The sequence below is a fragment of the Agelaius phoeniceus genome, chromosome 5, assembly GCF_051311805.1.
Source record: "Agelaius phoeniceus isolate bAgePho1 chromosome 5, bAgePho1.hap1, whole genome shotgun sequence".
In the NCBI taxonomy this organism is placed as follows: domain Eukaryota; kingdom Metazoa; phylum Chordata; class Aves; order Passeriformes; family Icteridae; genus Agelaius; species Agelaius phoeniceus.
Window position 1 is genome coordinate 38,423,115 of NC_135269.1, and position 27,378 is coordinate 38,450,492.

At 39.1% G+C, this 27,378-nt stretch overlaps 1 protein-coding gene across 1 annotated transcript in view; it reads left to right on the forward strand.

Moving 5' to 3' along the window:
* PTPRR (protein tyrosine phosphatase receptor type R) overlaps positions 1-27,378 on the forward strand; it is a 138,421-nt gene that overhangs the window by 65,049 nt on the left and 45,994 nt on the right. The window contains exons 3-6 of the mRNA XM_054631446.2: positions 4,374-4,487; positions 7,666-7,821; positions 15,332-15,442; positions 19,607-19,869. Of these exons, the coding sequence (XP_054487421.1) occupies positions 4,374-4,487; positions 7,666-7,821; positions 15,332-15,442; positions 19,607-19,869 (644 nt within the window). The remainder of the gene's footprint in view (positions 1-4,373; positions 4,488-7,665; positions 7,822-15,331; positions 15,443-19,606; positions 19,870-27,378) is intronic.

The following is a 27,378-nucleotide window of genomic DNA, read 5'->3' on the forward strand; positions in this document are numbered from 1 at the left end:
GCCCTTAAGTATGTAAAATTCCTAGCATGTATAATTTGTTGATTTAGTTTTCATCTTTTTTTCATAAAAGTGTTCTTAAGATGTATACTTTCACCTTTAATTTTCTTTATCTTTGATTATTTTTGGTCTGTATAATCAGTTTAGCTGGAGGTTTGAGAAAACATCTGTGGTGGTAGGACCAGAAGGAGTTTTGGAGGGAGCAACAATGCATAGAAATGGAATCGTATATTTGAAGCTCATTGCAAAAAGAATATTATTGATGATAAGGAAAATGTAAGGAGGTGGTTCTTCTCTGAATTTTTCTTAAGCAGCAGAACATGACCTGGCAAATTAAGGTTTATTGTAATATTCTAAAAGTATTATTTCAAACTCTGTGTCACACATTCCCTTCATGTTAGAGATTTTCTTTATCCCTTTAACATGAGGATATTTATTAAATAGCCCCTGTAGGATGTCAGTTGTGAATAATCTTTGGTGGGCATCTGTGCTGAGTTTCCCTTTCTGGAACTCTGTCTTCCCAAGTTTTCCACTTCAAGTAGAAAATCCTTCAGTTCAAGCTATCTTTTTTCCTTAGATCAGAGGAACCTAGAAACCGTCGCCACAGTTGCAATATCCAGGTGGGTAATTGCTCAGGAAAATGAGCCATCCAGGGGGTTCGCCTCTGGGCTCAACAAGTCGCTATTGCCAACAGAGGCAGCTGATTCAAAATCATAACCTCCTTGGGGAGGTGGTTGCAGTCCATGATAAACACTGCAGATGAGCAAAGGTAAAGGATTTGTGCTGTCTTACTGGGATGTTTCAGCCCCTTCTTTTCCAAAGCAAAAGGAGCAGCTAGAGGAACACAGTAAGACATAACTTGTGTATCTATGTAAATGCTTTGTTTTATTTATTTAGATGGATTACTTTACAGAGGTTAATTTGACTTTTTTTTGCAGGTGGTATTAGTACTCATTTAATTTCTGTAATTATAACCTGTAAATGGCTTGTCAGGTTTCCATTGTACAAGTGATTCTCTTAATAATGACATGTCATATTATTTGTCTGAGTACAGGTATTATTGCATTTGTTCTTCATCCATTAGCAGTTTCCTGTCCTAATCTCTTACCTTTGTGGACTATAGTGAAAACGGTATCTAGGCATGCCATCAGAACGGCACAATAATGTTAAAATTTTTAAATATTTTTAAATATTAATGACATTTTGAAAATTTTCTGATAGTAGCATTTCCTTTCTCTCTTCTATATTCTTTGTTTTCCTTTTCTTTTTTTTTTTCCTCTTACTAACTTTTCTCAACAAAAAATTGTTATACTTAAGAATTTGCAGAAAGGCAATTTTATACCAGACCTTCAGGTCAGACTAAAATTTCAGTCACCTCCAGGAGGCACATGCTAGACCCAAGAATATAATGCCCCCAAGTGTTGCCTTCATCCCAGACCAGTCTGGTAATGTGTTTTTTATTGAGGAGACCTGATGCCTGTGCTGAATAGACATAAATTAGCTGTGATCTTGTCAGAAGAAACTTGGGAGAAGACTTTAATCTTGCCCTGTTCCTGTCACTTACTGTAAGCACCCAGAGTTCGCCACAGTGTAATGAATTGATACATCTCCCATCTAGTCCACTGCTGCTTTATGCTCTTATGAATACAATACCCAGAAAGGGATAATAGAGAGCACAGAGCACATTTGTGATGTTCTCCTCACTCTAAAGTAGGTGCTCTTGGGATTCCATCAAGCATTTATGTAAATTACCTTTCACTGATTGAGTTAGAAATTCCATTCCTAAAGTGACATATTCTGGATTGCTTGCTTTCCTTTTGACAGGAAGAGTCAAATGCACTCCCTTGTGCTGAAGTAGAAAAAGGTGACCTGTAATTCTCTTAGTTAATTTTTTGCTATAATTGCCAAGGAGCTAAGATGCACACTGACAGCAGAAAAGGAGAAGCAGATCCCTTCAGTGAACAGCAAAGCAAGGTTCTTAAAATCAATGTGAGATGCTTCTTCCTTAGATATTTTTGAGCTTTTTTTGGGATGGAAAGTCAAAAAAAAAATAGAAAATAAGAAAATCTTTATAGCAAATCTTTATAGCTGCAGAAGATGCATCCTGAGATAAGGCATAAGGGCAAATTTCTAAGGAAGTTTTCTAAAAGGGTGCTGTAATCTCTGTGTGCAAGGCCAGGTGAGATTTTTAAGCAGGCTGATGCCAGACTGACAGAGAGCTGGGGTCTTCAGGCTTCCCCCAGGACCACAAAGGACAATGTGGCTGTTACAGACACACACACACTGCAGCCATGGATGAATACTTGTTAAAGGAGACAGTGGATGAATTCAGACCTGATCGGCGGAAATGTGACTCTCCTGAAGATAATGGACTTTCACCACATTTTACTGTGCCTGGCTATGATGATCCACAATCCCAGCATACTAAATCTGTGAGAATTTACCTTTTTATAGGCTCTTTAAGGTCTTCTATTTCTTCTGAAACTACATATTTTTCTGGCTGTTTCATTTTTGTGTCTTTATAAGTGAGATTTTAACACACTATTTAATAATATTTCTATCATGTGTTATGATACCTGGATCAAGTATGTTTAAATGAAAGTATTTTGATTTTATGCCTGCTAATTTTGCTCAGTAACAACAGTTATTATTAACCCCATAACTCAGGGTCACCAGCTTGGACACTCTTTATGCCATCCTAATGTATCTCCAGGGAGCCTCATGACAGCCTTTCTATTTCAGGAGCAACTCCCATTCTCATTTACTCAAGACCTCCAGACCAGGCTGTCTCAGTATAGTCACAGCTTCAATGCTCCAAACCAATTCTTGTCAAGTATTCCATGAGTCAGTCTGAGGTACAGAAGAAAAAGTGCTCACATCTGTTAGACCTCCACATGTCCCCTCTCAAGACATCTCTCTATTTCAGTGATAAAGTTGGAGCAGTTTTGTAACCATTGAGGATGTCTGTCAAATTCGAGAAGAAGTAAAGAGAAGAAGACTTTGCATTTTGAAAATGCCAGGGTAGAAAGGGTATTTTAAGTGGAAGAATCTTGTAATACTTCCGATTGAATTAAAGCTCAGTTGTGTGGTAAGAGCAAATCTCATGCATCAAGACCTGACAATGCCAGTAGAGTAAAACAATGAGAAAAAGGGAGGAAAAGAAAGAAAACCACTCAGTACTGACAGAAAAATCAAATCGATGGTGGAAAAGGAAAGCAAATATTTTATGGTTTTATGTTGCAGCTTATAAACACTGATAACAACAGTCAAAATGTGTGATGTTTCTTTTCTTTAAGATAAATGTTTCCTTTCTTTCTGAACCATAATCATACTCCCAGTGTGATATCTGACCCACCGATATTTAATTCTCTTCATGCAGCTCTGGTTAGGAAGGAAGAATAACCTGCTTGGTTCCCAGAGCAGGAAGCTGGCCCATGGCTCTAAATAGGAAATTTAAAATAAAAATCTCTTTTATCTTGAGTCAACTGGCTCAGGCAGAACTTAGTAACTTCCTAAGTCAGAAGTTTCCAGAAGCATTGGAATTCTGTGGCCATCTGACATAGTCATCTTTGCTCTCTTCTCCACTGCATAGTCTCCAAAGGGGATATGAAAACAAAGAAGCAGACTCCAAAGTACCACAGGGAAGTACTGTCTATCAAGCACCATGTGAAGACCCAATATCTGGGTCTTCTTGGACACAGACGATTTGAGACTAAATTATTTCTTGGGTAAAATTCCACTGACTTTACAAAAAGGATCTGAACTTGAGGAAACTTCTAAATTTCACTAAAATTCTAACACAGGGAGAGAAAATGCTTCAGTGCTGTAGTTTGTCTCATCCTGTGACATGGATGAAGAAGCTTTAGGAAATTCAAACATGGGGAATGTATCCAGAATGTTTCATTTCTGATCTCAGAAACTGCTAATCAAAATTAAAATTGTATGATTTCACTATGTGTGACTCATTCTTCACCTTCAGGGAGATATGCTAAGACAGTATTCCAAAGGAATCTTCATTGTGCAAACTCAACATCTCATTCTTTAAGGATGCATTGATGCTTAATGCTTAACTTTCATTTCTAAGGTAGTAATTGTGTTATCTTTAACCCTGTGACTTGTCCAAGGAATTAAGCCAAAACCATCTGGAACCCATTCTGAGTGTACTTGGGCAAAGGTGGTACTTTGCTAATGAGTAGCATTTAAGGTACTGAAATGTACCTTCAGACCTATTATATATTGTGATGTACATAGATTACACAGATTATTGTTACAGGGGAAAAATCCAACAACAATTAGTGAAAGGCCCCAGAGATCAGTCATCTTGAGAATTAAATGTCTTGGACAAAGAGTTCATTTGAACTGATTTTGTTTTCCAGACACTGCAAATGGATGTAAACAAGCTGAATATCACATTGCTTCGGATATTTCGCCAAGGAGTGGCAGCAGCACTGGGACTCTTACCTCAGCAAATTCATATCAACAGACTCATTGTAAGTACCAAAAGTCTGTGTCTATTAAAGTGTACCTGTTTATTTAAATTCTCTTATATTAATTTTCCTGTCACTATGGAAGAGTGCAATTAAATGGGACAGAAAAGTACTTATTATTCCATTTCTTCAACTGCACTATAGAAAAATAGATCCCCATTACAAAATTATTTAAATCCTTCTTTGAAAACACACCCAGCTAAGCCAGATAAATCTCTTTTTTGTCCTGTTCATAAGCAGATTGCTTATCCCTTAGTTTTCATTCCAATGCAGTTCTTTTTCATGTTCACACCTTATCCATATTTTGTTTCTCAAAGGTTGAATATTGCTCAAAGAATACATGTGATTCATCCCTTCAAAGGCATCTTCACAATTTATCCTCAGACTTTCCATTAGTAAATTAAATGTCATCTACGATATTAATATTCATGCTTTGTTATTCTGCTATAATAATCTGTCCTCACAAATTATCTTGTAGACTATGGTATCCTACTGGCAAAAGATGGTGATAAATTTGCTTCCAGCAAAAAAGACTTTTTAAAATCAACTGTTATTGTATGGTTTTTTTGTGTATGCATACTTAATAGCACTGTTGTCTTTTTATGAAAATTTTACCATGAAGCAAGAAAACCCAACATCGTGTGTGTATTGCTAGACTTCAATTCACTTTGCAGAGAGAAGAAGAGGTTTTTTATTTTACATGCAGGTTGAATATTAGGGAAGAAAACTGACAGGTTCAGCATAAAAATATTTTCTGCCTTGAAAGCTTGATAAGGTTGCATACATCAAAAAGGATTATAAAACTCCTTCAAGAAATGTCTCTGTGAGAAAAAATCTCACAAGAAATATAGCAAGAAAGATCAATAGGAATGCACTGCAGCCCTTTCCCTGTTTTTCAGGAATCTCACTCATTTGTGACAAGTGATGCTAAATTTCATTTGTCTCCTCCATTGACCAGAATGAAATGTTTAAAGATATATTCAAAGAAAAGCACAATTAAATGAGAAATGTTTTGGAGTCTGAGATGTGTATTTCAATATACTGAATCACCTAGTAGCTTTCTTACTATGCTCCTTAGAAATTATGTAAATAAACAGAAGAAATGTGCTGTTTATTTTCCTACTGACTCCACTGCTTTTTTCTTTCTCCTCTCGTTTATGATTTAAGGGAAGAGATAATGTCATTTTGCACCTGCATATAGCCCAGAATACAGTAAGAACTATTATTTAATTAGTCTTTTCAACACCTGTAAAAGTTCTTCTATGAGTCAATATTTCAGCTCTATAAGAAAGCAAGCAAACTTTTCCTCTATTTGCTCTAAAAATCGCGCACAGTCAAAATTCACAAGGAAGTCAAATACATCTTAGGAGACATTATTCCCACTTTTCATCCTTCTAACATGAGACAGTTCCTCTCACACAGAGTGCTGGCAAGCAAGCAGAGCAAATCAAAATTCATCTTGCCTTGTTTCAGTGTGTTGTTTCTAAACTACTCATCTAGGCTCCCTGTAAAAGCAGTAGAGGATGGTAACTGCAGGAGAAGAGGCATTGAGATGCATCCCGATTATATTAGGATGGATTAAGAGATGCCAGTCCCTCTCTGCTGGCTTTCAAAGGTAGGTGACTGAAGTGAGGTGAGGTGACTCAGTCCCAAGTGAGCAGCTCCCAGAAGTGACCAGGAGTCTGGAAGCCAGGATGTGGACAGGCACAGAGGGAGCAGACAAGCAGACACCCTGCTAACCTCTTACATGTTACACAGATGCCAGGAAATATTAACTCACTATTTCCAGTGTCTCCTTAGCCTTTCCAGTACATCCTCCTCCCATAAAGTCCCTTTAATGGGATAGAGAAATTCATAAACAGAGGAGGCACAAAACACTGGGAATGCTGCATACCTGCCAAGCCTTGCCTGGTGCCTGTGACCTGCACACAGTAGCAGTCCCCTTCCCATGTCAGAGACTGACTACAACCCCAGGCTCTAATCAGTTTCTTCAGCTCCCACTGGTAGCCAGTGTCCTTACCATTGTTATTGAGCAGATGGACCTGCAGCACATGTGAGAGCACAGAGGACAGATTTAGGGCAAACATGTTTGAAAGAGTCCCTTTCTGTGCAGCTCTATTTTGAATGCAAGGAATATTTTATGGAAAGAGTATTTCATGCAAAGGTATTTTAAGAAAAGCAAAAGATGGCTTTTTCTTCACTTCAGTAGAGATAATGATACACGTTCAAGGTGATGGCAAGGAGGCAGGGGAAATCAGGATTATCCCTGTTTGAACTGATCTCTCCCATCCCATAATGATGAATAGCAATTAACCAGATTGTTGAGGTTCTTGCCTGTCCAGGCAGCAATGCAAGGAACAGCTCCATGCCTACTTCATGTGTGGGGGATCCCCCAGATCTGGAGTCTGCCCCACACTGTCAGCTCCACTGGCCATAGCCCTGGGGAGATAGGGTTCCCCCATCCTGTTTGGACATCAGAGTTGTCTCACATGCTTTTCAAGTCTATCACAACAGAGAAAGTCTCTTTCCTTTTGCTACCTTGAATCAGAGTGGGCATCACTGACATTTCTAATACAGAACCTCTTAGGCTGCCAGGACTGCATCAAAGACCCCAGGGCAAGAATTAATAGATAAGGGAGTGGACATTCTCAGGTCACCTATTAAGTGCTAACAAAACTTCCTTGGTCCTTTAATTTTGTTGAACCATACTAAATTGCACTGCAGTCAACTAATGGGACTTTATTGTGGTATGTGTCTGCCATATGTTGAGAAGGGACTAGAAAGTAATGTCCAAATATCACAGCATTATGCTAAACATTCCTATTTCATCTCAGCTCAGATGAACTGTCTGCTAAAATCCCTGCTGGCACATTGCCATTGACCCCATCCAATGGCTCCTCCTATTACTATGTTGCATTGATTGTTTAATGATACTAGACTCAGGAAAAGTCTACCTTGTCAATATTGATTGAGACAAAGCATTCATGCCCATGTATAGGATTTGCATTTTCTTCCAGAGTCTGCTGGGATTTACAGACAGGCAAAAGGTATGCTGTGCTCACAGAGCAGGTTGCAACCTTTATACTCCATGCTTTTGCCTCTGGAATTATAGTTGCAATCTACAGAGAGCAGAGATTAATGACAGACCCCTCCTATGATTTTGCCTTTTTTTTTTCCCTAGGGAAAGAAGAACTGTGTGGAACTGTTTGTGTCCCCACTGAACACGAAGCCAGGAATTTCTGAGGCGCTCCCATCTGAAGAAGTGCTGCGTTCCCTTAATATCAACATTTTGCATCAGAGTTTATCCCAGTTTGGAATAACAGAGGTCTCCCCTGAGGTTAGTTTTCAATCTTCTAACCTGTATTATTTTGATACAGATTAGGCACTTACTTCCTTGGTAGTATTCCAGCTGAGGTTCTCAAGCATGAGGCAGAAAATGTATGAGCTTGGAGAGCATCACTAGTGTAAGGCAATTATCATAGAATCCTCAAATAGTCTGGCTTGGAAAGGATTTTAAAGATCACCTAGTTCCAACCCCTCTCCCATGGACTGCACCTTTCACTAGACCAGATTGCTCAGAGCCCCTCTCTGTTACTTTAGTAGTGCTTTATTAGGCTATTTACCCTTTAACATTTGCATCCTCCTCACACAGATGAGCTATCATTGAAATCAGAGTCTAGATCTAAGTATGCACTAATTGCCTTAAAGGAAATGGACATAAGGAATTCCAGTCTATTAATGGGGGTAGGAAGACATAATAATTTCAATAGAGAGATAAATGGAATGCAGATATTGGGTGTCACCATTACTACCCGTGGAACTTTTGTCTGACATGATTTTGAAAAACTGAATCTGTACATTACACCTATGCTTCTTTTTATTTTTAGCATCATCAACAGATTTATTTTCTTTATGTGCTCCAAAAAGAGGATAAAAATAAAACTTGTAGCTATTATTTGTATGACTTCATCCATTTTTTGGAAGAAAAAAAAATCCATTTCCAAGTAGAGATAACATTGTCATCTCCACAGCTTGTCTGAGACATTATCAGTGAGATGGATATCTAATTCTGGGGTCAACCATTTGAAATGTGCCCAGAAAATGAAAGAAAGTAAAAGCCTTAAGGGTAAAAAGCCAGTGAGCTCATGGACATGAGCTCATGGCCATATCACACTGCATTTTATTTAGTGTCTTACCTGAAGCTCTTACATACATATAAAGACCCTCAGAATACAGTCTGGGGCCAAACCCCTTCAATCATGTTGTCAAGAATCAAGATTTTCAGTGGAAACTCCCAGTTTGGCAGAGGAAGTGTCCGTATCCAAAAAAATGGGAAAAAAATTTAAATACTCTGATGAGCTGTGTTTCCCTCCATGGGTAAAAAGTTCCTGGGGTTTTTTATATCCAAAGCTGTGTTCGTGACACTGCTGTTTCAGCCATTGGGCTGCTATGCCTACCTGTATTTCTACTGATTGGAAATTGTTTCTCTCATTTTAAGTATTCTAAGAATCTAGATGTCTTTTTTACAAAAAAAAAAAAATGAAATATAAAACAAGGCCAATTCATGTTCTACTACAGCAACCTGCCACTATCAAAATTCAGATTCCCAAGTTTTAGCTGTTCTAATACACAACGTAGCAAAGCAGTGGTTTCCAAATAAATCAAGTCTTTATATCACCCATCAGCAAACTGAGTGAAGCTTCCTTTAGGTCAGAATTTCCTTTTTATCTGAAGCACATGAGTGTGACAGTTGGGATAGAGGCAATTATCTATTCCTAGTACTACAAATAACACTTCAGGTAGACATGGGGCAAGAACTTATATGAATAATATATGAACGGAGAAATGTCATCAAGCTGTGAAGAGATGCTGGAAGAAATCAAGCCTTTAACTCAAGAGCTCATCTTGAGTTAGATACATTTCAATAATCTGGAGTGTTCAGATATATGGAAAAAAATGTAGGTAATTATTTAGAACAGGATTATTAGAATGAAAGCTGGGCAGTCTCTAACTCTTAAGCTGTTGGAGACACAAGAGATTATTTTAATATTTCAATTGATAGCAGATTATACGGCTAAGGCATTGATCCTGAAAAATAATCCAGCTTTACACTAATATGTAATACACTAATTACATATTCCTTGTGGATCTCAATAAATAGTTTACATGTATAAGACTACAGAGAAAAGAACATCAAAAAAACAACATACAGTCTTTGCTTGGTCAGCTGCCAACCATTTATGTTCCCTCAACTTGCTCTAAGAACAAATTGCTCCAAACAAAGTAACAGCAAACCAAAACAAAACAGGCAAACCTTTGAAGGAAGGTATAATTATACAAAGCCTTACATAGCTGTGATGCATGATTTTACCCATTGTAAAATGGTGTGTGTATGTGTACTGCTGAGCTATCAATCCTGATTAAATCATGAGCTAAAATTATACACTTTTCTACCAAAAGTATGAATGCTTCACAAGCAGTATTTTATGTTGTATCTGTGCACAAAGGAAGCATTACTCTCATCTTTCTAGGTGGGTGGCAGACACAGAGGTGTTAGGGCTGAAATTTGTCTCCTTTTTCAGCTGTATTTCAGTAAGAGCTGCCTAAGGCTTGAAAGTCTTCTGGCTCTCTCTCTATGGTAAACAAAAAGAGATATGTTTGACAGGCAGTTCATCCCATCTGTGACACACCTCTCCTGAGATTGCTTGGTTGACCCTTTTTAACAAGGTTTAGTGTAAACTAGATCCCCAGAGGGTTAATGCTGTGGGAGATTAGCCTGTCCAAAGAAATTTTACCAAGATTATGTAGGAAAACCCACATGGAAAACTGCTCTGCTCAAAGTTTCAGCCCATACTATACCATAAGCAGCAAAAGTCCTAGTGGATGTCAGTACCTGGAACTACATTTCCATTCATTGCAGAAATAATTTGCTTCTCATCTGCTGATGCATTGATCACTACTTGATCTATTTTCAAGTAAGTTGCCTGTCTCAAAATTATATCCCTGTTTCTTATTCTGCAGTTGTTGAAAGAGCAGTTTCCCTATATGTGTTTCCTGTAGGAACCACGAGAGTACTTTACTGCCTGGTGTCAAATGAGATGTGTACCAGTGGAAATGTGTAAATTTAAAGGTGTCTTTGCCCTTTCAGGGGTCTAGGACAATGTCTATACCTTTCATATCTCCTTGATTTTCCAATGGCTTATCGTAGTTGTAGCATTTGTTCTTTTATTGTGGTCTAAAGTGGGTTTTCAGACTGAGTTCTGCTCCATGGGATGTACCACAGTCAGGAGCAGAATTCTCTACAACAAAGTACCAAATTGTGCTTGATGGTAGGACTATATTCAATGACTTAGGCAGTCTGTTATTATGGTGTGGGAATCCTGACTTCCTAAAGTCTTTAAATTGCTTGGATTTCAGAATTTACTAGATTTCAGAATTTACTAGAAGAGAACTTGAAGTGGTTTTGAATGACAAAAATAACTGAAGTTACACTACATAAGATAAGGGTTACAATGTTTTGAGAGCTAAGCTAACTGCCAGTTGGAAATGTGTCACTGAAGGAGAAATTTCCAGAGTTCATACCAATATTATGCAATCCCAAAATGAAGCATTACAGCCTCCTTGCACAAAGAGGTCACCTTTGAAGTATGTGATATTAACATATTAGAGAAGAAATCAAAGGAAGCAATCATGCACTTAAAGTATACAGAAACTGTGAGTCGCTGTAAGGACAAGTGATCAAAACCAGTATCTTAGAAATCACAACAGCCTGGACTGATAGAGGCATCTGGGAACAAAGCAGGGCACAAGGACATGCTCCTGTGATCAGGCAAGGCAGCTGTAGTGTAAAACCTGCACAGTGCACCCAGAGCACCCAACAGAAACAGGAGCCCTGCAGGCTGCCAGTGTGGATGTGGAATCACAGCACTTCATCACACATGTACCAAAAGTGGAGCTTTTGGGGTGGCTTCTTCATGGGAGACATGGTTAAGTGGTTACTATCCAGTGTCCTGTGAGCCTGAGAGGTCACACACATTCCTACATGTTTTCACTGGGGGTGGAAATGGTTTCTTGGCAGCCTTTCCTAATGTGCTTCAGCTAACATAGTTAAAATAGCAGAAAAAACAAAGCTATTCAGTGTGAACTTCCATGAACTCTTTTTGATCTTGAGCTCTACCCCCAGCTCCCTGTAAGCTTTCCTCTGAGCTCAGAACTACAGCTTGCTATGCACTCATTAGTGTTCCAGCCCAAGGGACTAATTGGGGTTAACTGACCCAATTTGCAAATTCACCTGTTTTTCACTGAAAATTTACCTTCTCTGGCAGGTCCTGGTACTGCAGCAGAATCTTTCCATCTCAGATTTTACACTGACTACTTCAGGTTAATGTCTGTCTTGTTATTATCAAAAGCTGGCTGCTCATTTTACTTGCTTGTAGAAATACTCCACTATTTTTCCCGTAATAAGACCATAAAAGTCAGAATGGATTTTTAGTATCTTTAAAAAAAAAAAATTTTATAAAAATTGTTTAGAAAAAACACATTTGTTCCAGTTTAGCAGATACTCTTGTGTGCAGGCACTCTGTGCAGTAAGTGTGCAGTAAGGTTAGTGATTGAATGGCATTGTAAGACTACATTTGATTCTTCCACACATTGAATTATGCTGAATTCAAATAGTTTAAATTAACCTGGTTGATTCTGCCTGAAAAACTCACCTTATTGGAGACTCATTAGGGAATGGAAATACTAGGAAATTATTCCTTCCTCCCTGTTTGCTCTAGGATCTGGTGCTCCCTGAGCTACTGAAATTCCCTTGCCACTCCATCTGCTCTGATATTCCCCCACTTTTATTAGCTGCAGATCTTTGCAAATTATTCTGAGTATATCCTCAAGCCTATTCCTCAGAAACTATCTGAAGGACAAGAATCCTCTCGTTTCTGCCTTGCATTTGGCCATCCTATTAGCTTTTTTCCTGGGTGTCAGCAATTTGTAGTGAGTGTGGCAGTTGCTATCCCTCTTATCAGTTTTCCCAGACAAAGGAACAAAGTTCTGAATGATCTGCATTGACGTTTCAAAAAGCAATTCCTTATCATGGGTGTGAGATGACTCAGTTACTGGAGGTCACAGCTTCTTCTGTCATTAGGAAGCAGCTTAAGCAATGATTTTGCTCTCCACCAGCTAGATCTGGGAGAGAGATTTACCTGAGTAGGTGAAGGTACTACTAAAGTGTTTCAAAATAGTATGTCAAGTAAGTTTAAGTCGTGGTATACTTTTTTACAGCATTTGTTAATATTCTTTGAACATTATTGTTAGAAAGACAAGTCAGGCAAAGACATGTCCTGAACACACATAGCACTAGACAGACATCATAGAGATTCTCTTAAAGTCTTCTCTTCTTTTATTCTCTTCAGTCTGTTATATGTATGAAGTCTGTTATAAAATATTTTTAAAGTTTTGTAACATCATTGAATTAAAGTTTATATAAGTCTCTCATCCACTGTGACTAAAAATCCCATTAGCTTTTCATTTACTCTTTAGTGTACTTGTCCGTTCAGTAAAGAGGTATTAAACCATCCCATTTACTCACTTACAAAAGGTCAGCACAGCCAATTCTCCTTTAGCTCCTGCTTTTTATCTAAATTTCCTCCTGAGAGATATGAAACACAGGAAGGCCATCAGGTAACCCACTCAGGGTCATAGCTAATAGGCCACAACTGCAGCTGCTGCTGTCACCATGGGATTCCCATGGAGCTCAACGGGAGCAGTCTTGGAGATGGAGCAGCTGCAGGTTTAGGCTCTGAGCCAGTATTGGGACCCAAGTCCTGTGCCATGAGCACAGCAGAATGACCTTGCTGTCCTGAGGTAGCAGATTGCACAGAGAGCTGTGCCCCACTGCAGTAGCAGCAGTGTTTAAATATCTCTAGGAACAATTTTTGCAGAAATATTTGGTAAGATTTCCAGCTTCTCTTTGAAAGCCCTGAGTTTTAAGTTGCTCATTAAACATCAGACTGACACTTTATAAGCCTTTTTAAACTGTCAATACCTGCAAGATTTTAAAGCTGAGACCATGATGCATGATTACACTTACACACAAATATACTAATTTTACAAGATTGGTTTCTATAGTTGTGTTGAAGGATTTCCATTCTGGCTCCCAGGACTATTACTTCCAAAGAAAACTGTTCTTTATTACGCTTTCAGTTCTAAAGCTGTCAACTCCCAGTTAAACGCAAGCATTTTTTCAAGCAAGCAAGTCTCTGTAAATCAGCCATGCTACGAAATTCCTCTCAAAATATTTGCATTTTGTGGCAATTGTATCTGTGAATTGTCTTGCATTGTCCTCTTTTCAAAAACAGCAGTGCCTAATGCTGTGCTGAAAGGAGGACCATGAAAACTATATTAGGATCCAGCACCCAGCATTCTTTGTCAGCTTGTTCTCTTCCTCAGGCCATGATCTCCCGCTCCTCAGGAAGCTTTCCCACATGAATTCATCATCATCCAGACTTTCTGTGTTTGGGAGGCTGAAGAGGCTTGGTTTTGGGAGGCTTTGTCTTTTTGGAAGACAAAATTGTCTTGATACATTAGCTGTGCAAAAGGGCAGGCTAATGGGTGGCTTAAGCAAAGGGTTAGAGCATCCCTGCAGTTCTGCAGGCCCATTGAGCAGCCACTCATCTTTGAGTATGCAGGAATTCTTTCCTCTGTGGTAACCTCTGTGATAAACACAACATCCCCAGAGAGGAGAAAAGGCCACATTGGGATGGGAAGACAGCTCAGTATTTAAATTAGAGGTTTATTTAAAGCCATTAAAGGACCTCAGCAAGAGGGAAACACAAAGACCTTGACCATTTACAATGGAAACCAGAATTTTAGAAAGTTGGTTTTACTCAGTCTGAGAACTCTACTGAAAAGACACAATTAAGAAAATAAAAGCAAGTAGCTGAAAATTGGAAGGGCAATGTCTACTGAACTGTGGTCCCAGAAACATCAGACAACATACTTTATTCTAAATAGTATATTGCAGTTCGACCAAGGGTGCATGTACTTTGTTTCTGCTACAAAATCTATATTTGAAAACATAGTGAAATTCTGGTAATTTAATAGTCCAATCAAGTCCCACTGCTGCAATAAAGACAAAAATAAATGCTTTTACAATCATTATTATTTCATAATTCCCAGGAGTTCCCTAGGAGTTCTGGAAATTTTAGTGTGCACAGCTGTTACAGAAATGTTCTATCAGCAGGAAGCCAAAGATAATGAGATTAAGCATAATTAGAATTATAGATAAACAGATAATGAGATTATTTTCAGCAAAATCAATATTTTTTATGTATTTGTGTGTGTAATCTAGAGGTGACAGTGTGAGGGCTTCCTGGCTCCCAAAGGCAAACAGGCAAATCACCTGCTCTTTGCTCCGTGTCAGGTGTAGACACTGGGAAGGCTGGCGTGTGCATGCTGGAGCTGCAGATAAGCCCTGGGAAGAGAGAGGCAGGGCAAGCACTTCCCAAAGGCCGTGTGGGAGCACAGCCCTTTGACCTGAGCAGCCAGGTGGCTTCCAAGAATGGTGCTGGGCCTTGTTTGCTTTACCTTCAGGCAGCCTGTGCTGGCTGGTGAGGGTTCCCTGGGCCGCAGATCCTGGCGCGGCGCTGGGAGTGCAGGGTGGCCCTGCTCCATGGACTGGGCGTGGGCAGGGGTGCCAATAGCAGCGCTCCAAGTCATGCCATGTGCTGTGGAACTCCAGCGCTGACAAAGCTGAGGAGAGTGATTAATGCCCAAGGAGAGCTATTTAATCTGCACATGCCACTCTATAACTTTTTTTTCTCTTTCTGTTTCTGTTTCATTGCTTAAAAAAGAAAAATGTTTTGCAAGGCCAGCACGAAGCTGACAAAATCTGGAGCAAAGAAGGATTTTACGCAGTTGTCATATTTCTCAGCATCTTTGTCATTCTAGTGACTTGTTTAATGGTAAGTTTCCCTTTTACCTTTCTTTTGTTTTTTATTTCATGCTTTTCTTAGTCTGAAGGATAGGGTCGCAAATTCTTTACATGATGGGTGTTTTCTCAAGGCTAATAGAAACTCAACTCCAAGGTAAGAATTGGTCACTCTGGTAATGCTGGGAAACCAAAGTTTGAAGAATCACATTTCTTGATGCATTTTGAGTTGAATGAAGACTGTAACTAGAAGGAAGCTGAAGAAATAAATAACAGGTTCTTAAATCTACAGGGTAACTGTGTAGGGACATGAGTGATGACTTCTCAACTTTCTTAGTTCCCAGGATCCCTGAAGTCCTCTTACCTGCCTTTATTTCAGTTTTATTCGATAGTAAAAGCAACACCACATTGATAGAATGTTGTCAGTGCACAGTTGTTAGTGTGTGTGTTGGTATTTGTGTATCAAATGCACAAAAATTAAACTGAAATAACTAATAAGAACATGAATGAATAATAATATTTTTGGGCAAGTTTGCCGTTCACATTGTATGAGCTCAGTGGCTAGGTTTCTGAGCATTAGGCACAATTCTAATATATTGAATATGAGAAGTGCAGTGGTCACACAGAAGATGAAGAACACTATACCACTACTGACTTTTGTAGGGTAATTTTTGCATTTTTGTCCAATGTTGTATCTTATACATTTTCCTTCTTTAAATTGTGTGATACTTCTACAGTGCACACATACAAGTGCTAACTGAATTCTCTGACAATTGTCAGCATTTATGAAGACACAGTATCTTGGGGTGTTTTTTGAGATATTTTGCTCTCAAACACATTTAATTTTCTTTAACCACTTACAACCTTAGGATGGAAAACATGTTTAATCTGAAGTTATTTAAAAATGTTCACAGTTATACAAATGTTCACAAAAATTTATAACAAAATGTTATTTCATCTTTTAAGGTCTCCCTAAGTTTTGAAAAGTTTAAGATTAAGATTGTTTTATCACAGGAAATTGTTTTATCACAGGAAACAAGATTAAGATTGTTTTATCACAGGAAATTGTTGCTTTATTTAATTTCTACTTTCTTATTGTCTCCATCTCTCCATGCCATTTCACTCAAAAGGAGGAGGATAACTCTAGAAATCTCTTCTTCTCTACTTTCTATTTTGGAGAAGAGATATTTTGGTCATTACTTACTATTTAACTGGAAGAGTATAGAAAATGCTGGCTGTCCTTGTCCTGGTACCACACAATATTTTCATTGATGACCTGGAATGCATCAACAATATTGGAAATTGAAAGCATTCTGTATGACAGTATCAGAACTTGAAATATTCTTAGGGTGCCAGAGAAAAGATGGGAAAGAACAACAATGCTGCTTGGCAGGGACAAGAGCTGTAATCATGTGCATCAATACAATGTAGGAGATATGTGGCAAAACAACAGTTTTGTAGGAAAGGTTCCAGCAGTATCACAGAACAGTATTACAGAAGTAGATAAGGAGATAAGCAACATCAATGTTACAAAAATACACTTCTTATCCTGGGATATATAAATGAGGATATGATCTCTAAGATCTGAATTCAGTTCTGCTATGGTAATTTGGTTGTCATGTCTTACTCATTTTCTATTGTCTCTGTCCACCACATTTGTTTAAAATTTCAGGCAATTATAGGAGGAAGGAGATGCAAGAGTGCTCAGAGACACAGAGGACATGAAATAATTTGGTTTATTTACGACAGGGAAAAGGAGCAAGCAGAAACATGATAGTTCTCAAACATGGAAAGATTTTAAAGGCTGTTGTAAGGAAGAAGATAATACTTTCTCCATTGGGGACTGGAAAAGAGAAAAATTTTTACAAGGTGATTTGGCTGAGTCATTAGAAAGATCTTTGCTATCACATGTGTCACTAGACCCTGGATTGCATTGCTTGGGGAAGCTTGGGAGTTTTCCCCCATTAAGATTTTAGGCAAACATCTGATTTTAGGCAAACATCAGAAATAGTTTGGGTGTTCCTGATGTGAAGTTAGGGCAGAGGTCAATACTAGTAGACTCCTTGAATTCCTTCCAGATGGAATTGCTATTATTCTGTGGTCTTTTCTGCAGGGATTCCCCTTTCTGTTCCTCCCAGGTCCAATCTGTACCTTTACATGTGCTACTGTTTAAACTGCAAATGGACACTGTCTCAGATTTTGCCAGGATCTGATAATATGTGGGTATGTCCAATCAGTAAAGCTAACAAATGACTCATGTTTGTTTTTATCCCATTTAATGTGTGTCAGAGTGGCAGAGTGGGTTGGTCACTATATTTTTGGCCATTTCTGGATTTTTTACTTTACTTTGATTAAAACTCTTATAGCCCTGTAACACTTTCTGAGGAAAAGTGTTAGTGCTTAGATCAAATGTTGTTGGTTAGATTTTTTGTTCAGTTTCTGCTAGGGTCAAGCTATCTTTTTTCCTAGAGTCTTAACAATAGATTATTAAATAGTATATTAAATAATACTTGTCCACATTTTAGAAGTCAAAACCATAATTCCTTGGGCCCTCAAGAAGTGAAACTATGTCAAAACTATTAGTGAAAAGAAGGTATGGTGAGCATTGTCATGGCCATGAGTCTGTGAGCTGCTTATCTGCTGGTTATCAGAAACAAATTAACTGAAAGCACTCACTAGAGAAAAAGACAGTAAAAATATTTCAAGTCCCTCTTTACTGGTACCAGTGCCCATGCTTCACAGGTACCCCTCAGAGGACTTCTTTTTCTGCAAAATTACAGGAAAGAAATCTTATCCTAGTAATTCTAAACCCTTCAGAATGAACAGATGGTTTACCTAGCCAAGTCTTGTTTTTGTGTATTGCTAATATGTGTACTGCTAATGGCATTAGGTCAGTTCCCAGCTAAACCTCTGATGTTAATCCTTGAACAAACAAACCCATCAGATATATCTTGTCATCACTGGAAAGCAAGGGAATGATAGATCTTTATGTGGTGCTAGCAGGGGCAACAGCTGTCAAAGAATTAACCTGCAGAGAAAAAAATTTTCTGGCCTAGGTTTTCTCTTACTCAAGGATCCAAATCAAATGCTTTACAGGAACAGATAAAGCAAAGTGGAAAGTACAAGGGTATCTGTAGACACCTTCAAAAAACTGTGTAAGTGCTTTCCATCTCCACTCGCAATATTTACAATTCTTATAAATTTCATAGCTGGTAAGGCATGTTTTGAAAATGGAACAGCTATAGCTCAGAAATTGTTTTTTGCATTGCCCTCCAAAGAAATAAGATATGTTAAACAGGTGTGACATGGGTACCTCTGGAGTGACATTACTGAGCACAAGCACATTACTGCCTGCACTCACCAAGCCAGGGTTCAGCAACATCAGTGTAGGGTTTGATGGAAGCAGATCAGTACAACTTCTGCTTTTGTTGCACATACCAGATGTTCACATTCATAAGCAATATGTGGACAGATAATCCTCGTATTACAGTGTGTTCAGAAATCAATTTCTTGGTGATTGTAAAGCACACTTTTCTGAACAGATGGTTAAATAACTTCATAGGCCACTCATCACTTCAGCTTTATTTCAGAATAGTTAATGTTTCTCTCAGGATATTGGAGCCTATCCCTACCTGGAGGAGTATTTCAGAGTAATAGCAGCCTACTGTTACCAAAGTGACCTAGTAAAGTTATCCTGTTCAACCACCAGCTCCATGCCAGATGACTAAGGGCTTCTAAGAACATCTGCTCTAAAACAAATTGAGGCTGCTGTAATTAAAGACCTGTATCTGGCTAAATCATAAACATCTATTTTATTTTGTGTCATTGTCTCTCTTGTGTTAAAATGCTTAAAATATCTTCTACAGTTTCTGTATTTATCAGTATTTCCTTCTTCACAATATCTTCTGTAACTAATCTCCATTCTGTGTTATTTGCTCTTTAAATAATACTACTGCAGGTATTGCAAATAAGTACTAACTCACAGTGAGAACTGTTAAAATCCCTGCTGCCCTCGTGTACACTGCAGTTTATGTAATGGAAATGCTTATCTTGTTGTGGGAAATGCTGTGTAACACAACTTGTGACTTACCTTCTAGGAATGAAAGTCACCTATGGCAATCTTCTCCAGCATTTGTGATACCTTCCTTGCCTTGTTTACCAGGCAATTGAGATTGAGCTGTCCTCTTTATTTCTGTAGGTTCTGTACAGATTAAAGGAGAAGATCCAGTTGTCACTAAGGCAAGAGAAGGAAAAGAAGCAGGAGATCCACCTCTCACCCCTTCCCCTGCAGACATCTCAGACTGAGTACAAGACCACCAACAGCATGGTCCAGCCTCAACAGGCTCCAAAGGTTATCAATGTTGTAGTGGACCCTCAAGGCCAATGTGTTCCTGAGCTCAAACCTCCCATGTGTGCCAGTCCATCTCCTTTCAGAATGAAACCTGTGGGACTCCAGGAAAGGTAGGATGGTTCCTGGTGTGCTCAGGATTAATTCTGTTTTTTTATACTTATCCTTCATGATTTCATATGTTTCTCTTCTGTCAATGAATGGGAGATTTTGCCATATGGACATCTGAGAAGTGGGATTTTGGTGTGTTAGCATCTATCTCACAGGTATTCTCTCCTTTCCTTTACTTTACATGTGACCAAAGATTCAGGTCATATGAAAATGTTCAGGTTTAGGCTGAGATTAACTGCATTGGTGGCATTCTTTTTGCTGATTATATTTTTCCCATACTCCAAAGAAATAATTTTTTCATTTTTCATTGGTTTTGCCTGTTTTGATCCTGGAGATCCTGGAAGAGAGTTCAAGGGCTGGTTATGTATTGTCAGCAAAGGACATTCTCATTCTCAAGGAGTCCCTAGCACCTGAAAACTTAGAAATAAGTATTTACACCAACTGAGTGCATTTAGCAATCTCATACAGTGTTTCCATTATCACCTTTAGACATATTTTTTCCTTAAATGCAGCTTTTCATGGTGGTCAGGTTACTGTGCAAAGTCTACAGGCTTTACAAAAAGGAAGAAGTGATGAGTAATGAAACCAACTCTTGTGTGCAGTTCCTCAGAAATACTTGGGCACCAAACCCTGCCATTCATTGTACCTTTCAAAAACTGGGCCAGTGCTCTTTTTATAAAACTAGTTATTCTTCCCATAAGAGAATGCACACTGACATCTGTCTCTCCTCTGTTAGAAACCTGTATAATTTCTTGTCTGATGGCTGCAGGCTGCTTTCATAAAGCATCAGTGCTCTGAATAGCTCACATAGCATGCAGCTGTGCAACTGAACTCTGCTGCCCCGGCACAGACGATAAATGGAAGAACAGACATCATGCAGAGACCAAGCAGAGCCTCATCTGTGAGGGCTCTCAGCTGAGCTGTAACCCTGATTCAGCTTCAGCCATGGGGATTTCAATGGCAGAGATTTTATCAATGGATTTATGACAGACAGAGCTCAGGGAGGGGGATTGATTCTTCTGTGAGTGAAAGAGGCTTAAAGGCAAAGCTGTCATAAAATATGTAGTGATATCACTGCAAAAAAAAAAAAACAAAAAAAGGAATGGAGGAAGCAAGTAAATACATTTTGATAGTTTCTCTCATTCCAGAAGAGCCTTAAAATAAACCCAAAAGCATAAGAATCACATAGCTAATTTATAATACTTAATATCTAACATAGCATATGCAATAGTTGAGAGGGATTGAGGGAAAGGAATTTGCAGAGGGATTTCATACCTAAGGACAAGAAACTTTTTGTACATAAGGAGAAAAAACTTTTCCATTTTTCAAACAAAGAAAGTAAAAACAATTGATTTAGGATATTAATTTCCACTACAGATAGACATTTAATTCTCCTAAACCTAATTGCATCCTTTGGAGCGACAAAGTTCTGAGTCAGATATGACAAAATGGACAGCTGAGATACAAAGAGAAAAAACTAAACCTGATGTTTGACCAAATAAACCAGACATTTAGGTTATTATTAAGGAAAAAGAAGTTAAAGAAATTGAGCACTTCAGTTTCTACTGTAAAAGAACACTAACAGACTGTTGTGAAAAAGCGAAATCCATTGTGATAACATCCCATTGTGCAGCTCTATCAGCCAAGTCCACTCCTAAGAAATGGTTGTTTATTTCAAGCTCAGTGTACAAAGGTCTGGGGATATGAGAGAGAGAACTTTAGGGAATAGTTTATCTTCTGTTCCTCTGACATAAGCAGCTATTATTATGTCTATTTCTTATTTATTTACTATAACCTTTACTATGAACAAATTTGTATGTGTTCTAACACTCAGCAGTGTTGGAAGCAAAAAGTAATAATGCATTGACACATTCTGCTTCAGATTTTATCTAGTGACTAGATAACTGGTCAGTTGAAAACTCCTCTCCACCTTCCTGCCCCAAAAAACCCTTGCACTAGGCAGCCTCGGGCCATCCTCATTACCTTTGGGAGGAGTGGACCTTTACACTGTGGATCTGCCCACTGCAAACCATGCTCAAAACAGTCTACTGGCAGCCCTTCTTCTGTTAGTATGGAGTGAATCAAACCTGGAGGTTCTGTACTACTCATGGCACAGCTTTAGAGCACCCTTTCAATAATTCTTGCTATGCTGATTTTGGTTTCTGCCAGGGGAAGAAGCTAGAGTGGATATGGGGGCTCCTTGACAAAATTAGCATGGAGTCACATAGTTTGACAGTGGTTCCTGAGCTGTATTTTCTAACCATCCAGACTACTCCCTGGTTTGATTCCTTAAGAGCAATCCGTAGTCCTGAAATGTCTCGTGTGATCCAGACCAAGCTGTCCCTGGTTTGGGCCACGGTTCATTGATTTCTCTTTGAGCACATAGTGAGCTGTGCATAATCATCTAGGTGGGAAGTTTGTGACAATCTCTCTGAAGGTTGGGACAGAAAAGTCAGATAATGCAACCTGATCTAGTTGAAGATGTCTCTACTCATTGCAGGGGGGTTTGATTAGATGACCTTAATAGATCCCTTCTAGACAAAACTATTCCATGAATCTGTGCCTGCCTCTCAAGTTCTCTTTGCTTTGTACACTAGGTCCTGCTTTGAGGAACATACCCTTGACAGGACAAGGGGTGATGATTTTAAACTAAAGGAGGGTAGATTTAGATTAGCTACAAGGAAGATTTTTTTTGCAATGAGAATGAAGCACTGGCACAGTGTGCCCAGGGAGGTAGCTGATGCCCCATCCCTGGAAACATTCATGGTCAGATTGGACAGGGCTCTGAGCAACGTGATCTAATTGAACCTGTCTCTGCCCATGGCAGAGGAATGGGTTATGTGACCTTTAAAGGTTCCTTCTGTCCCAAACTATTCTATGATTCTATGATCTAAATGCAAAAATATAGCAGAACTGATTTTTCACAAAGCACCACATCAGCCTCTGGCTCTCTGAACTTTTCCATTTTTATTTGGAATAGCATTGGCCAGTACAGACACAAAAAAATTGTTAATGGACTACTGTGCATGGATAAAAATATTTCTGGGAGTTTTTCCAGCTTCTTAAAACATGTTGTGCTTCTGAATACGAGAGCTACGTCCATGAACATATTTTTCTGTGTATCTGGAAATGCTCTTACTCAGCTATTTCTATAAGACGCCGCTTCCCGGCAGATTATTTGCGCTATCAAATGTGTGGGATGCCGCAATTTTTCTGCCACCTACGCGTGGCCGGTGCCTTGCCGGATGCAGCTGTGCCAGAGCGCGGGGACAGTGACACCTAGAGCCGGCAGGCAGCGCGGTCATCCCGCAGCCGCAGCTCCTGCAGCAGGGCAGGCGCTGCCACAGCCGGGATCGACCGGCCCAGCGGCCGCAGGAGGCGATGCTGCTGCCGTGCTGCGCTCTCATGAGACTCCACCCGGAGCGCTGCATCCAGCCCCAGTGCCCCCAGCATGAGAAGGGTGCTGAGCTGTTGGAGCAAGGAAGGCCAGGAAATGATCAGATGGCTGCAGCACCTCTCCCATGAGGACAGGCTGAGGGAGTTGGGGTTGTTCAGGCTGGAGAAGAGGAGGCTCCAGGGAGACCTTATTGCAGCCTCTTGATACTTGAAGAGGGCCTATAAAAAAGATGAGGGCCAACTGTCTGTTAGGGTGTGTTGCAATAGGATAAGGGCTAATGGCTTCAAACTGAAGGAGGCTAGGTTTAGACTAGATACAAGAAGTAGTTTTTGAATATTTGAAGTCAGAGTAAATAGGACTCTAAACAACCTATTCTAATTGAAGCTTTCCTTACCCATGGAAAGTGGACTAGATAACTTTTAAGGGTCTTTTCCAACTCAAACTATTCTCTGATTCTATGATTTTCCTAGATGCTGCTCATGGATGTGTGCTCACATGTAGTTTGGAAAGGGGGGGAACAGTGGTGGCCAAGAGTAGAGAGTGGACTCAAGGTGTGGGAGGTGACAGGGCTGTCAGAACAGAGGCACTGTCCCCTTTCTATTACAATTACTGAGGCAGGCCGGTGAAGGGCTATTTCTTCACTGTCCTCTATGCATCCCCTGGATCATTCAGTGCAGAATGCTTTGAAGTTGTTCTCTTTTTGTGTTCTCCTTTTTGTGTCTTAACTGCTGCTCCTTTGCAGCAAAGACCTCCCCTGGCAGCCCACAATGTTTGTTGCTCACCAAAGGAGCAGGAGAGCTGCTGTTCTCCTGTGGGTGTCTTTGGTGATGAGCTGTCACAATATCACAGTGCCAACACCTGACTTTTGGATGCAAATAATTGTTTTCTCTTCCATGAGCACATCTATGAATACTGCATCAGTGTTTACTTTTCTACTTAGGCTTTTATAGGTTTATATGAATAATATATACTCTTCCTTCAGCAGAATAATGTTTCCTTTTATTCTGTTTCTTGGCCCAAAATTCATGTTGATATGAATGGTCCCAGCCAAAAGCAGAATCTGGTGAAGTGGGATGTGGTATTTTAGATTTCATTCTGACATATCAAGCATTGAAAATTCTTAGTGCAAGCAGTGAGTTGTTAAATCACAATCATGGTAGATATAAATACAAATGTTACCACACCAGCACAGTATTACAAACGGGGTTTACATTTTCTGTGGCCACTGCAGCTGTGAGTTTTAGTTACAGTGTTATTTGTGACTATGACAATTACATTTCAACTAACTAGTGGACAATATGAAGTTTTGTTCAAATTAGTTACTGAGCAAAGATACATGGAAGAAAAGAAAATGTGGAAAATGTCTCCTCTACTGTGTGTTGAAAACAAACAGTGCTTTGGAAAAATTTCTCAAGCATTTGTATTCCATTCTAACCACAAAATCCTAAAACTGGCTATTATATTTTAGTAATCAGAGGGAAAAATCACAGCTCTGTGTTTTCTTAGTCTTTTACATATTCATCAGAAACTTATTCTGTCTAAAAGGAAGAGCTCCTCATGATCACTATCAGGATGCCAGGGGTTTGCAGGACTCTTATTCAGAACAGATAGTATTTTACATGTGCTTTGTGCTGATTTTTTTTCCTCTGCAAATATACACAAGAGAGTGAAGATGATGATAGAAAACAGTTTGGCAAATAAAGCAAAAAGCTGGCAGATAAGTGAAATAATAAACCATTTTAAAATGTGAAATAAAGTAATTATGCAATGGTATGGAGGAACATCGGTGACACAGGAAAATAGAAGATACTCTGTGAAAAAGAAGAGCCAGCAAGAGCAAAACTTGGAGGGGAGAGGGCTGCTCACAGGCATTATTCAGCAGAATGTGCAACCAATTCTGCAACCTCTATGGAAAATCAGTAGGCATCAGCATAGAGAACAGTATGGGAACAACCACCTGAATCAATCAATTATTGCTCTCTAGAAACATAACAGATGAGTGAAATTTGGCTTGAACTCTGACTGTGACAACTCTGTGTGATGTACCTTTTCCCCACAAAGCAGAGCAATACTATGCCACAGCTGAGACTCTCCCAGTGAGATTTCTCTTACCATCCTGAAGATCCCTGTAAACTGGCAACAGAATTCTTTCACCAGTTCTAAGAAGTGTTCAGTAGACATGCAGTGAGTACAGCTCCCTGTAAGTATAATGAAACAAAAGTTAAGATAACATGCATTATAATGCTCATCTCTGTCTACTTCCTTGTAACATGAGAAAGAGAAATATTCTAGTGGGAAAGAAAGGCAATATATTTCTTTATAATATGAAAAAAAAAAGATTCAGATAACCCATAGGAGTCTATGGAACTCAGTGCCAAAAGGTAAATTTTTAAACAGGGACATATTAGCAAAAGGTGCACGCACAAATAATATTCTCTTTCTGTCTTCAGCATCCTTCCTCAGAAACATCTTGTATTTTACATCTTTACAAAGAAAATGTTGTATAATTTGGGCTTCAGGTTTGGAGGTGGAAAGAAATGGCTTTTAATATTGAAAAGTATTCTCTTTTATTAGTCATTCTGAACAGACACACAAATTATTAAACTATAGCTTCAGCGTCTTAGGCAATTTCTGTACACTGTAAATTGCCATCTGGATGACAAATACCACAGATGACAAATAAGACAAAAACTAACTCTAATACCTGTTTTCCTTATTTTAGAAAGGCAGCATTCATTAAAATGAATCATTATCTTAACAATACAGTATACTGAATAAAACCTCATAAGAAACATTGGAGCCAGGGTAAAGAACCTGATGTGCTCTTTTTTTCATTAATATAACCTCAGCTGCACCTCAGGATATCACTGTTCAACCACATCTCTGCTCTAATAGATGAGAAAAATTTCCAACAATTCTCTCTGTCTCTGTTCTGATTTTTAGATCACAGAGCACAGTTGCTGCAAATATAGTTATGGTGTTGCTGATCCATTATGATTTTACAAAACTATCCATTATGAGTAATAATTTCAAGTAATGCTCAGAGGGTAGCGCCTTGCACTTGGGCTACTGTAAACATGCCAGATTTTGTAGTTTATTGCACAAACATGGGAACTTACTTAATATATTTACAGGAGGGGGCCTTGGATTTCCTGGCTAAAATAAAGTAGCTTTGCATAGATTTGGAGGATAAATTTTCCCTATTGTGTGGCACTGAATATGCTTTCTGCATTCTTCATTTAAATCGTAGGGATTGTTTTAGGAAAATGTCAGTGTAATTGTTTGAAGCAAAGCTATGTGCCAACATGGAAGTACAAGCTGTGGAATGGTTTTATGGTGATACCCTATCAGAAGGAATTTGCAAAGCACCAGGCACCAGTAAACTGAGTTTGAGGTAGGAGGCAGGAATTTCTGTGCTCTGATCTGTCTCTTCTACCAACTCCTTAGAGCACTTTGGGCATGGCACATAAATCTCCAGACATATTCCTACACCACTAGATTGAGGATGGGTGGATGTTGTGTCCATCTGAAAAGATGTAACAAAGATAAGAACCTTAACCTGATGTGCAGTGAAAGTCCTACTTGCTACTATTTGTTCACATCATTTAAGAAGAGTGAGAGAATACAATTACAACCCCCTCACACACACACTTTCTGAAAGACCTAAAAATACATTTCTCTCATTTGGTACCTATATTCCATTCTTGTCTGTAAGATCATAGAATCATAAAATGGCTTGGGTCAGAAGGGACTTTCAAAGATATTTGTTCTTTCAAAGAGAGAGTTCCAGCCCCACTGCCAAGAGCAGGGTCACGTTCCACTTGGTCAGGTTGCTCAAAACTCCATCCAGCCTGACCATGAACACCTCCAGGGGTGGGCATCCACTTATAAATTCGTTGTACCCAGATACACTTACAGCACTAAGGCTGTGTAGCAGAGATTGGTTTGTGTCCATACTGCTAAGCTCTCTTGCCCCAAGAGAAGCAGGGCCTGGATGCAGACTTCATCCTGGGAATGGTTTGTGTATGTGCTCATTCCCAAACCATAAATTGCTTTGGAGTGCTCTTGTTGTCAAAGACTAAAAAAAACCAGGGCTGCAATGATTGATACGTAG